Below are 12,665 nucleotides of genomic sequence, written 5' to 3'. Positions count from 1 at the left end.
AGGCACGGTGGTTTTAATATGCCATGCTCTGTTGGAGCCAGTTTGGAAAATTACATTTTGAAATGACAATATGGAAATTATAATAAGAAAAAGCCTAGTACAACACCTTTGCAACAACCCCTAAGCATCTATGCATACCTCCACAGCTGTGTATATTTTACAGGATAATAGAATGATGCAGCTGGTGGAGATCTCTAATATCGTATAGGCTGGCCCTTCCTAATTTCATAGATGAGGCAACTGAGGTCTAGAGATGCTAAATGATTTAACTATGGTTACTTAACTAGTGAGGCAGATAGGTGATGCAAGTCAAGAGTCAAGAAGACCCATCTGGGGGGCGGAGCCAAGATGGCTGCATGAAAACAGCATCTTACTGGAGCTCTCTCACAAGGTCTGTCAGATTCCTACAAAAAAGTGAATTTGAGCAGATTTGAGAGAGTCAGAAACTGTGAGCAGTCTGCGAGGGGCAAATTTCCGAGCCAGGAGAGTCTGAAAGGCTGAAGGCACGAATCTGTAGGCTCTGAGAGGGCTCGGCTTGAGGAGCTGCTCCAGACCAAAGCAGAAACAGCTGACTGGGAAATCCATGTGAGAGACAGGCTGGGAGAAAGCTGGGCACCCAAAACCCATGGAGATCCCCAGGCCTCCCAACACAGGACAGCAGTCTGTGGAAGTGAGGAGAGGCAGCGCAATGCCACCAGCCGTGAAAACATCTACTCCTGAGGCTTGCAGCCCGAAGGAATGAAACGCAGCATCTTGAACTTCCGGGAGACATAATGGCCAGGTAAATGGCTCTAATCCCTCCCCCCCTCCCCCACCCAGAGAATTCCTTGTGGGAAAAAGAAAGAACGCTGGAACACAGGAGAAAGAAGTGGGGCTTCAGTGGTCAAATAGTACAAGTTCATTATTCCCAGAGGGGCAGAGTCGGCAGGGGTCAACACCAGGAGCCTAGACGTAATCTTGCTCCCCCAGGGGAAGTGCCAGACATCAGCTCAAACAACAAACAGCTGAGACCATTGCTGAAAAGCAACAGTGCTGGAGAGCACCCATAGGGAGTGAGAAATCAGGGAGCCAGACCCCTCCCCCACACCTCAGGAAACTAAAGGCTATAATTCTAGACTCACAATCCCCAGAATAAGAAAGCTGGGACAGAGAGCCCTGACCCCAAAGGCAGAAATTTGTTGTAAAGCCAGGAAAAGGCAAACCAACATGAAGAAGAACACAAAAAAACCGAGGACAATAGATTCTTTTTATGGAGACAGGAATGATCAAAATACCAATTGGGAAGAGGACAGCAGTGACACGATAGACCCATCTATATATATTCAAGATAACGTGAACTGGTCTCCATCCCAAAAAGCTGGAAGAGCTAAAAGAGGATTTTAAAAACCAAATTAGGGAGGTAAAAGAAAACATGGAAAAAATGGAAAAGTCCCTAAAGAATAAGATTGGCCAAATGGCCACGGAGATTCAGAATCTAAATAGAGAAAATGACACCCTGAGAGGTAAAATCAACCAATTGGAAAAGGAGACTCAAAAGCAAAATGAAAACACTAACTCACTAAAAATTAGAGTTGAGCAAGTGGAAGCTAATGAATCTATGAGGGACCAAGAAGTAGTAAAGCAAAATGTTAAGAATGAAAAAATAGAAAAAAATGTGAAATATCTGATTGGGAAGACAACTGACCTGGAAAATAGATCCAGGAGAGACAATTTAAGAGTTATTGGTCTACCAGAAATCTGCAATGAAAAAAAGAGCCTTGACAGTATCCTCGAAGAAATTATCAAAGACAACTGCCCAGAGGTCCTAGAACCAGAGGGCAAAATAGTCATTGAAAGAATTCACCGATCAACCCCTGAAAGAGATCCTAAACTGAAAACACCAAGAAATATTATAGCCAAATTTCAGAACTATAAACTCAAGGAGAAAATACTGCAAGCAGCCAAAAAGAAGAAATTCACATATCGTGGAACTACAGTCAGGATCACGCAGGGTCTCTCAGCTTCCACATTAAAAGACAGGAGAAATTGGAATATGATATTCTGAAGGGCAAAGGAGCTGGGACTACAACCAAGGATCAACTATCCAGCAAAACTAAGTATAATTTTTCAGGCAAGGAGATGGACATTCAATGAAATAAGGGAATTCCAGACCTTCCTGATGAAAAGGCCAAAACTCAATGGAAAATTTGATCTCCAAATACAAAACTCAAGAGAGACATAAAAAGGTAAGCAGGGGGGAAAACCCCACAAACCTTATTAACCAATAAGGGCAGGTTGTTTGCATCTTTATGTGGGATTATATCATCTTATGTATGCTTTATATATATACATATATATGTCAGTCTTGAGAATGGTACAGCTCTTATGACAATTGAAAGGGATACACATAGATTGTGAATGCCTGTATAAATCAACTGATGTAAAGATAAAAAAACATAAGTAAGAGATGTAAAGGGAGGGCTATAAGAGAAGAGGTAAGGAGGTAGTAGAAAAGAGTAAATTACACCAAATGAAGTGGCACAAAAACATATTATAGTAGAGGGAAAGAAGGGAGGGAGAAGAGCAGTATTTGAGCTTTACTGTCATCTGATCTGGTTCAAGAAGGGAATAACATACCCTGATAAGTTTAGAAATCTAACTTGTCCTAAGGGAAGTAGGAGAGGAAGGGGGGAAAAAAGGAAGGGGGTGGTCAGAAGGGAGGGGAGAAGTAGCAAGTGGGAAATGGTAAGATAAGGGAGGGGAATAAAGTGGGAGGGTAAACTGAGGAAGGCAGCTGTCAAAAGCAAAACTTTGTTGAGGAGGAGAAGGGGAAAGGCAGAAATAAAAGCATAAACAGGGGGAAATAGGATGGAGAAAAAGACACAGAAATCATAACTCTGAACGTGAATGGGATGAACACTCTCATAAAACAGATGCAGATAGCAAAATGGATTAAAAACTATAATCCTACAATATGCTGTTTACAATACACACATTTGAAACAGGGGGATACAAATAGGGTAAAGGTAAAAGGCTGGAGTAAAATATATTGTGCCTCAGCAAAAGTAAAAAAAGCAGGTGTAGCAATCCTAATCTCAGACAAAGCAAAAGTAAAGATAGATTTAATTAAAAGAGATAAGGAAGGACATTATATCCTACTAAAAGGCACCATAAACAATGAAGCAATATCATTGTTTAACATATATGCACCAAGTGGTAAGGCATACAAATTCTTAGAGGAGAGGTTAAGGGAGTTACAGGAAGAAATAGACAGCAGAGCTATAATACTGGGAGACCTCAACCTCCCCCTTTCTGAACTTGATAAATCTAACCTCAAAATAAATAAGAAAGAAGTTAAGGAGGTAAACAGAATTTTAGAAAAGGCACGTATGATAGACCTCTGGAGAAAACTGAATGGGGATAAAAAGGAATATACTTTCTTCTCAGTGGTACATGGCACATACTCAAAAATTGACCATGTACTAGGGCATAAAAACCTCACAATCCAGTGCAGAAAGGCAGAAGTAGTCAAAGCACACTTTTCAGATCATGATGCATTATTTGTAGAATTATTTGTAACAAAGAACCATGGAAAAATAAGCTAAAAATTAATTGGAAACTAAATAATCTAATTCTAAAGAATGAGTGGGCCAAAGAACAAATCAGAGAAACAATTAATAACTTCATTCAAGAGAATGACAATAATGAAACAACATACCAAAACTTATGAGATGCAGCAAAAGCAGTTCTTAGGGGAAGTTTTATATCCCTAAATGCTTACATGAATAAAATAGGGAAAAAGGAGATCAATGACCTGGGCATACAGCTGAAAAAGCTAGAAAAACAGCAAATTGAAAACCCCCAATTAAATACCAAATTAGAAATACTGAAAATCAAAGGAGAGATTAATAAAATTGAAACCCAGAGAACTATTGAATTAATAAATAAAACAAAGAGCTGGTTTTATGAAAAAACCAATAAAATTGATAAACCTTTGGTCAATATGATTAAAAAAAAGAAAGAAGAAAATCAAATTACCAGATCAAAAATGAAAAGTGTGAGTTCACCTCTAATGAAGAGGAAATCAAAACAATAATTAGTAATTATTTTGCCCAATTGTATGCCCATAAATTTGACAACCTTAGAGATATGGATGAATATCTACAAAAACATAAACTGCCCAGGTTAACAGAAAAGGAAGTAAAATTTCTAAATAACCCATCTCAGAAAAAGAAATTGAGCATGCCATCAATGAACTCCCTAGGAAAAAATCTCCAGGGCCAGATGGCTTTACATGTGAATTCTATCAAACATTTAAAGAACAACTAATTCCAATACTTTGTAGACTATTTGGGAAAATAGGTGAAGAAGGAGTCCTACCAAATTCTTTTTATGACACAAATATGGTACTAATACCCAAACCAGGTAGAGTCAAAACAGAGAAAGAAATTATAGACCAATTTCTCTAATGAATATTGATGCAAAAATTTTAAATAAAATATTATCAAAAAGATTGCAGCAACTCATTATGAGAATAATACACTATGACCAGGTAGGATTTATTCCAGGAATGCAAGGCTGGTTCAATATTAGGAAAACTATTAGCATAATTGACCATATCAACAACAAAACTAGCAGAAACCATATGATCATCTCAATAGAAGCAGAAAAAGGCTTTGACAAAATACAACACCCATTCCTATTAAAAACACTAGAAAGCATAGGAATAAATGGAACCTTCCTTAAAATTATAAGTAGCATCTACCTAAAACCATCAACAACCATTATTTGTAATGGGGATAAGCTAGATGCATTCCCAGTAAAATCAGTGGTGAAACAAGGATGTCCATTATCACCCCTACTATTCAATTTGGTACTAGAAACGTTAGCTACAGCAATAAGAGAAGAAAAAGAAGATAGGAAAAGGAGAAACTAAATTATCACTTTTTGCAGATGATATGATGATTTATTTAGAGAATTCTAGAGAATCAAGGAAAACACTACTTGAAATAATAAACAACTTTAGCAAAGTTGCAGGATATAAAATAAACCCACATAAATCCTCATCATTCCTATACATTACTGACAAAGCCCAACAGCAAGAGATAGAAAGAGAAATTCCATTCAAAGTTACTGTAGATACTATAAAATATTTGGGAGTCTATTTGCCAAGACAAACCCAGGGCCTATATGAACATAATTATGAAACACTTTTTACGCGAATAAAGTCAGATCTAAATAAGTGGAAAAATATCAGTTGCTCATGGTTAGGCCGAGCTAATATAATAAAAATGACAATACCTAAATTAATCTATCTATTCAGTGCCATACCAATCGAACTACCAAAAAATTATTTTACTGAGCTGGACAAAATTATAACAAAATTCATCTGGAAAAACAAGAGGTTTAGAATATCTAGGGTATTAATGAAAAGAAATGCTAGAGAAAGTGGCCTAGCCATACCAGATATTAAACTGTACTACAGAACAGCAGTCATCAAAACTACCTGGTACTGGCTAAGAAACAGAGGTGTGGATCAGTGGAATAGGATAGGAATATAAGATGGAGGAGTCAACAACTATAGCAATCTACTCTTTGATAAACCCAAAGAAGCCAGCTTCTGGGCTAATAATTCACTATTTCACAAAAACTGTTGGGAAAATTGGAAAATGGTAGGGCAGAAACTGGGCATAGACCAATATCTTACACCATATACCAAAATAAAGTCACGCTGGGTTCATGATTTAGGAGTAAAAGCTGATACTATAAGTAATTTGAGAAAGCAAGGAATAGTTTACTTATCAGATTTATGGAAAAGTAAAGAATTCATGACCCAACAAGAGATAGAGAGCATTACAAAATGCAAAATGGATAATTTTGATTATGTTAAATTGAAAGGTTTTTGTACAAAAAAAGCCAATGCGACAAGAATTAGGAGGGAAGCAGAAAATTGGGAGAAAATCTTTGCAACTAGTATCTCTGATAAAGGCCTCATTTCTAAAATATACAGGGAACTGAGCCAAATATAGAGGAATACAAGACATTCCCCAATTGAGAAATGGTCAAAGGATATGAACAGGCAGTTTTCAGAGGAAGAAATTAAAGCTATCTATAGGCATATGAAAAAATGCTCTAAATCACTACTGATTAGAGAAATGCAAATCAAAACAACTCCTAGATACCACATCTCTCCTGTCAGATTGGCTAAAATAACAAAACAGGAGGATGATAAATGCTGGAGAGGATGTGGGAAAATTGGAACATTGTTACATTGCTGGTGGAGTTGTGAGATGATCCAGCCATTTTGGAGAGTAATTTGGAACTATGCCCGAAGGGCCACAGGAATGTTCTTACCCTTTGACCCAGCATTACCACTTCTAGGATTGTATCCCAAAGAAATCACACTAGCGGGAAAAGGACCCATATGTACAAAAATATTTATAGCAGCTCTTTTTATGGTAGCCAAGAATTGGAAACCAAAGGGATGCCCATCAACTGGGGAATGGCTGAACAAGCTGTGGTATATGAAGGTAATGGAATACTACTGTGCCATAAGAAATGGGGATGATACGGACTTCATAACAACCCGGAAAAACCTACACGACATAATGCTGAGTGAGTGGAGCAGAGCCAGGAGAACATTGTACACAACCACAGATATATGGATTCTGTGAGGACCAACCCTGACAGACTTTGCTCTTCTCAGCAACACAAGGTGCAAGGACAACTCCAAAGGACTCACGATGGAGAATGCTATCTACATCCAGAGAAAGAACCATGAAGTTTGAATGCAGATTGGGGCACTACTCATGCTCACCTTTTTCTCTTCTCTTCTGTTTTTGTTTTTGGGTTTTTTTTTGGTTCTGTTTCTTCTTTCTCACGATTCATTCCATTGGTCATAATTCTTCTCTGCAACTTGACTAGGGCATAAATTAATTCAATACAAAGTTATACATGGTAGTTACATGAGATTCCATGCCATCTTGGGGACGGAGGTGGGAGGGAGGGAAGAAAATCTGGAACTCAAAATTATGTAGAACCATCTGTTGTAAACTAAAAATAAAAAAATACATACATACATACATACAGACATACATACATATAAATAAATAAATAGATAAATAGATAAATAAATAAATAAATAGAAGGCTCATCTTCCTGAGTTCAAATCCGGCCTCAGACACTTCCTAGCTGTGTGACCATCGGCAAGTCACCTAACCCTGTTTACCTCAGTCTCCTCTTCTGTGAAATGAGCTGGAGAAGGAAGGGGCAAACCACTTCAGTCTATTTGCCAAGAAAACCCCAAAATGGGACCACAGAGAGTTGGACGCAATGAAAAATGACTCAATGACACAACCAGTGAGTAGTAGACCTGAGGTTAGAATCCAGGTAACAAGGTGGCTCAGTATTGTTGAAAGAGAACTAGATTTGTAATCAAAAGACCTGTGTTCAAATCCTGGCTCTTCCACTAGACACTTGGGTTATCACAGACAAGTTATTTCATTGCCCTCAATTTTATATACAATGTAGGGGGAGGGAGAGGTGCTGCATCTCTGGGGTTCTTTCTTTCTGAAGGTCTTATTACTTCTATACTCCTAGTTCCATGTTCTTTCTACCACATCACATTCACTTTGCTCTGCAGTTTAGTGGCACAAAAGATAGCTAGGGGTTCAAATTCTGCCTCGGACACTTACTTGCTGTGTGACCTCTGGGAAAATCACTCACCCTCAGTTTCCTCATCTATAAATTGGGAATAATATTAGTTCCTACCTCCAAAGGTTGTTGTCAGGATCAAATGAGATAATATTTGTTAAGCGCCTACTTAAAGTAGGTACTTAATAAATGCTTGTGGTTCCCCCCCCCCCAGTTGTTAATGTATATTTACACACTTGGTTTTTAATTGCGTTTTTTCTTCAGTCTCCAAGTTTGGTCTTTTTTTTTCTTTCCCCACAACAAGATAGTTTTATTAGGGGGAGGGGAGGGCGTCAGGAAAGTCTTCGTGTAGAAGGAGGCGCTTAAGCTCCATCTTGTTACTGTCTGGTAGGATCTTTAGGTCTTTGAGATATGAGCAGAAGAAACCATTAAGCCAAACTTCTCATTCTACGAATGAGGAAACCAAGACACAGAAAGATGAAACGACTTGCTTGTGGTAGCGCAGTTTATGAGTGGCAAGCGAAGGATCTGAGTCTGGATGCTCTGGTTCCAAGCCCACCACGTTTCCCATCTTCACACGGAGGGATGCCTCTCCAGAGCACCCAGGGAGCACTCTCTATGAACATTCAATCAGTCTTGCTGACTGACAGGAAGTTGGCCCAAAGTTGAAGACCAAAGTTTTAAATGTTTATAACAGGATTCATGCTCAAAAGAGTGCACGTCCCATCTCCTCTGAAAAGCCGGGCCTTCATTTTCATACAGAGTGAGTAATTATGCACAGAACTGATTACTTAAATACACAGAGCGTGATTAGGAATGAAATTACCTGCAAATACTTGCTGCCACATGGATTTAGGGAAGTAAAACGTGATTGTGGATACTGGAAAACCTAGGCCTTGGGGTTTTTTAGGTGCTCTCAAAACAGATCATTCACCTCTTATGCCACTTTCTGGCAAAAGTAATTTACAACTTGAAATTAAAAATGAAATACTGGTCATACTGGATTTTACAGTCAAACTGAGACCTTCAAGTCTGAAATGCCAAATTCATCTGTTTTAGATCACTGAGTTCACAGGTCTCTGTCTCCCCAACCCTCACCTCTGGTTCAGAAGCAAAAGCTGAGTGGATAGGTCATTACTGCTTCACATGAATTGAGAGGGGCCAGGGAAAGGCTCAGGCCCTCCTCCCCAGTCTTTTTTCCAGAAACCTGTTGCTTAAAATTCTATCATTAGGGATTGATTCCTTTGGGTGAATGCTTTATCCCTTGTTAAAACATATCTATTCAGACAAAAAGGAAGGAAAGAAGAGAAAGAAGAAAGGGAGGGAAGAGGGAAGGGAGGAAGGAATGAAGGTAATGAAGAAAATGAAGGAAGAGGAAAAGGAAGGAAAGGAAAGAGGGAAGACAGGGAAGGAAGAAAAGGAAGGGGAAGAAGGAAGAGAAGGAATGAAGAAAAAGGAAGGAAGAAGGGAAGGAAGGGAAGAAGAAAGGAAAGAAGGGAAGGAAGGCATTAATAGAGGAAGAAAAAAGAAGGAAGGGAAAGATGGGAAGAAAGAAAAAAAAGAGGAAAGAAGGAAGGAAGGAGGGAAGGAAAAAAGAAGAGAAGGAAGGGAAGGAAGAAAAGGAGGGAAGGAAAGAAGCATTTATTACATACTTACTAATTGATAAGGCATTGTGCAATTTGCTGAGTATACCAATATACTTTCTAATTGGGTCATCTCAGTTCCAGGATAGGAGTTCCAAAGTTGAAGAGATTGACTTTCTCAGGGACTGTGGGCATGATTTTTAGGGGTCTGGACTAGACGCTATGCTCCAGGGTTAGAGAAACAGCAGCAGCAGGGAAGATGGCTGGGGTGGACAACTGAATGGGAAGGTTACCAAGTTAGGCCATCAGTAGTTAGTAAGAACTTCGTATTGTTGTGTCCCACCTAGGGATGGAGCCAGGGACAGAGCCTTTTCATGGGTGTGTGGGAGATGTTTGACACTGCTTAGGGCACAGAGCCATGGAGTATGGGCCAAAACAGTCAGAGATAACAATAGCTCTTCTTTGCACTGCATCTTAAACTTTTTAAAGTACTTTGTATGTATTTAAGGCAAGGCTTTTTAACCTGAGTTCCACGGATAGATTTCAGGGGGTCCATGAACTTGTATAAGAAAAAAAATCTTTATTTTCACTAACTTTTGATTTCCTTTGCAATCCTGTGTATTTTATTTTGTGCACTTTAAAACAATACTTTAAGAAAGGGTGCACGGGCTTCACCAGGCTGCCAAAGGTATCTACGATACACATACAAATATTAAGAATGTCTGATTTAGCCTTCTTTCTCTGTCTCGCTTTGGCCTCTTCCAGTCGGTGGAGCGCCTATAGCTCAGGCTGCAGTGTAAAAATGGCTAAGTCTAAGAACCATACCACCCACAACCAATCACGAAAATGGCACAGAAATGGCACCAAGAAACCTAGGTCACAGAGATATGAGTCTCTGAAAAGGGTTGACCCCAAGTTTCTGAGAAACATGTGCTTTGCCAAGAAACACAACAAGAAGGGGCTGAAGAAGATGCAGGCCAACAAAGCCAAAGGCATCAAGGCCAGAGCAGAGGCCATTAAAGCCCTGAGCACCAAGGCCTCCAAAGCCAAGCTCCTCAGGCCCAAGATCCCCAAGGCCAGTGCCTGGTGTGCTGGCCACAAGATGGCCAGCAAGTGTTCAGGCCCTAGGGTTGGCATCAAATTTCCAGGCTCCAGGATAACGAAGACTGACTCTAAGGTTGCCAGAACCACTGACCCCAAGGCTGCCAAGACAACTGACCCCAAGGCTACTAAGTCCACTGACCTCAAGGCTGCCAAGCCCACTGACCCTAAGGCCACCAAGTATGCCACCAAGGTCAGTAAGTCTCATCCCAAGGCTACCAAATATGGCCCCAAAGCCACCAAATCTGATGTTAAGGCCTCCAAGTCTGATTCCAAGGCCTCCAAGTCTGGTCCCAAGGTAGCCAAGTCTGATTCTAAGGCCACAAAGCCCAGTGATTCCAAGGTTGCTAAGCCTACTGATCCCAAGGCCACTGAGTCCAAACACAAAGATGCTGGGACTAAAGCTGCTAGTCTCAAGCCTTCGAAATAGATGCTTCAGGACAGAAGGACTTGTTTAAACCCTAAATCACCGTATTTTCCCAGCCAGGGTATGATTATTCGCTGTTTTGCACAAATAAAGGAAATGGTGAGTCATAAGGAAAAAAAAGAATGTCTGATTTAAGGGATACCTTAAATAACGTGAAACATTTATTTATTTGCATTTACGTTTCAGATAGGTGACACAGTGGTTAGAGTGCTGGGCCTGGAGTCAGGAATATTGATGTTCATGAGTTCAAATGTGGCCTCAGACACTTAGTAGCTGTGTGACTTTGTGGAAATCACTTAACCATGACACTTACCTGCATTACCTTATTTAACCTCTCTGAGCCCCAGCTTCCTCATCGGTAAAATGAAGATTATAGCCAAAATGCCTGCCCGGCAAAGCATTGTTATAAGGTAAAAATGCAAATTGTTTATTGTTGAGTCATTTTTTCCTATCCAACTCTTGGTGACCCCATTTTGGGATTTTCTTGGAAAAGATAGTAGAATTGTTTGTCGTTTCCTTCTCCAGTTCATTTTACAGATGAGGAACTGAGGCAAAAAGGGTTAAGTGGCTTCCACAAAGTCACACAGCTACTAAGTGTCAGGGAATGTATTGAACTTAGGACTTTTTGATTACTCTCTATGCACATCCCCACACTAAGGGCAGTGAGTCTTAAAGGGGAAGAGGATAACTTGTCTGTTAAGAAGAACAGAGTGTTCCATTCCTAGGAAGCAAACAGTGTCCACTATGAACTTGGACTGAATCAGAATCCCCAAAGAAAGTAACAGATCTACAACAGGTAAACAGGCAGAATTCATGATCAAAACCAAGGGATTACTGAGTTTGGCATCTTGGGCAACATGCTTTACTCAGCTCAGTGGAGCCTGCAAGTGCCCTTTGGAGTTTACAGACCTCCTGCTAGCCACACTTCTCCATCCTAAATGAGCCACAGCTGCTACTGCAGATGGTGGTGGACAAACGTGAATTAATTTGTCAGAACCTTTTCAGAGAAACAGCCAGCTGATAACAAGTCTGTCCTCACAAGGTATGGTTGGATGGGCTGGGAGTATGCCCAATTAGATGGTAAGCTCTGCAAGAGCAGAGATCGTTTTGTGTGCCGATAGCAACAGCAAAAACATTTTACCTAAGCGCTCTATGGATGCAAAGCATTTCCCATACACTGACTGCATCATTTGCCCCTCCCGATTTTACCCTGGAAGTCAGGTGATGCAAGTATTATTATCCCTACTTACAGATGAGAAAACTGAGGCTTAGAAACGGATATGATTTGTCCACAGTACCAAAATGAACAATTGGCAGAATTCTTCTTAACTATGCTGTGCAATAATTTTGAGGACATAGATTGCTTTCCATAACTTTTTTTATAGCTCATTTTTATTGAATAGATCTATTGAAGAGCTGGGCTGAACAAGAAAACCAAAAACTAGTATTTAATTTTTTGGGTGTGTCTCAATTTATAGTTTGGTACTTCGATACTTCACACATGATTTCACTGTGGTTGGTGCTCAACTCCAGTTCTGATGCAGCCCTTCTATATTGGGAGGTCATGTGATACAGTAGTAAGAACACTCCAGACTCAGAGACCCTGAGTTCAAATCCTGCCTCTGACAATTTCTAGCTGTGTGACTAGTAGGAAACTTTAACTCTGTGAACCTCAGTTTCCCTATTTGTAAAACAGAGGGGTTTGAATAGATTTTAGGCCCTCAAAAAGAAATAGAGTCTGACTTGAATTTCAGCTATAATTTCTCAGGGTCATAGAGTGTTGAACCTCAGCAGGATAATTTAGGTTCAAATCTTACTTTCTGTATTTGCTAATTGGGTGAACATGGGCAAGTCAAACTTCTCTGAAGTTCAGTTTCCTTATTTAAAAGACAGAAATTATCTGACCTTGGATATCTTACGTA

The 12,665-nt window shown here is 39.8% G+C and overlaps 1 protein-coding gene across 1 annotated transcript; it reads left to right on the top strand.

Moving 5' to 3' along the window:
* Nucleotides 1–10,017: 10,017 nt before the first annotated feature.
* Nucleotides 10,018–10,746, top strand: LOC118827941 (60S ribosomal protein L29-like). Its single transcript, XM_036734297.1, has one exon. It carries the CDS (start codon nt 10,018–10,020, stop codon nt 10,744–10,746), a length of 729 nt encoding a protein of 242 aa, XP_036590192.1.
* The last annotated feature ends 1,919 nt before the right edge of the window (nt 10,747–12,665 follow it).

This window comes from Trichosurus vulpecula, chromosome 8 (assembly GCF_011100635.1).
Source record: "Trichosurus vulpecula isolate mTriVul1 chromosome 8, mTriVul1.pri, whole genome shotgun sequence".
NCBI classification, from domain to species: Eukaryota; Metazoa; Chordata; class Mammalia; order Diprotodontia; family Phalangeridae; genus Trichosurus; species Trichosurus vulpecula.
The sequence above is the reverse complement of the archived record's forward strand: the minus strand, read 5'-3'. Positions and strand labels throughout refer to the sequence as shown.

Excerpts from the sequence above, each read along its gene's own strand:
- LOC118827941 (XM_036734297.1), top strand. The coding sequence starts at position 10,018 with ATGGCTAAGTCTAAGAACCATACCACCCACAACCAATCACGAAAATGG.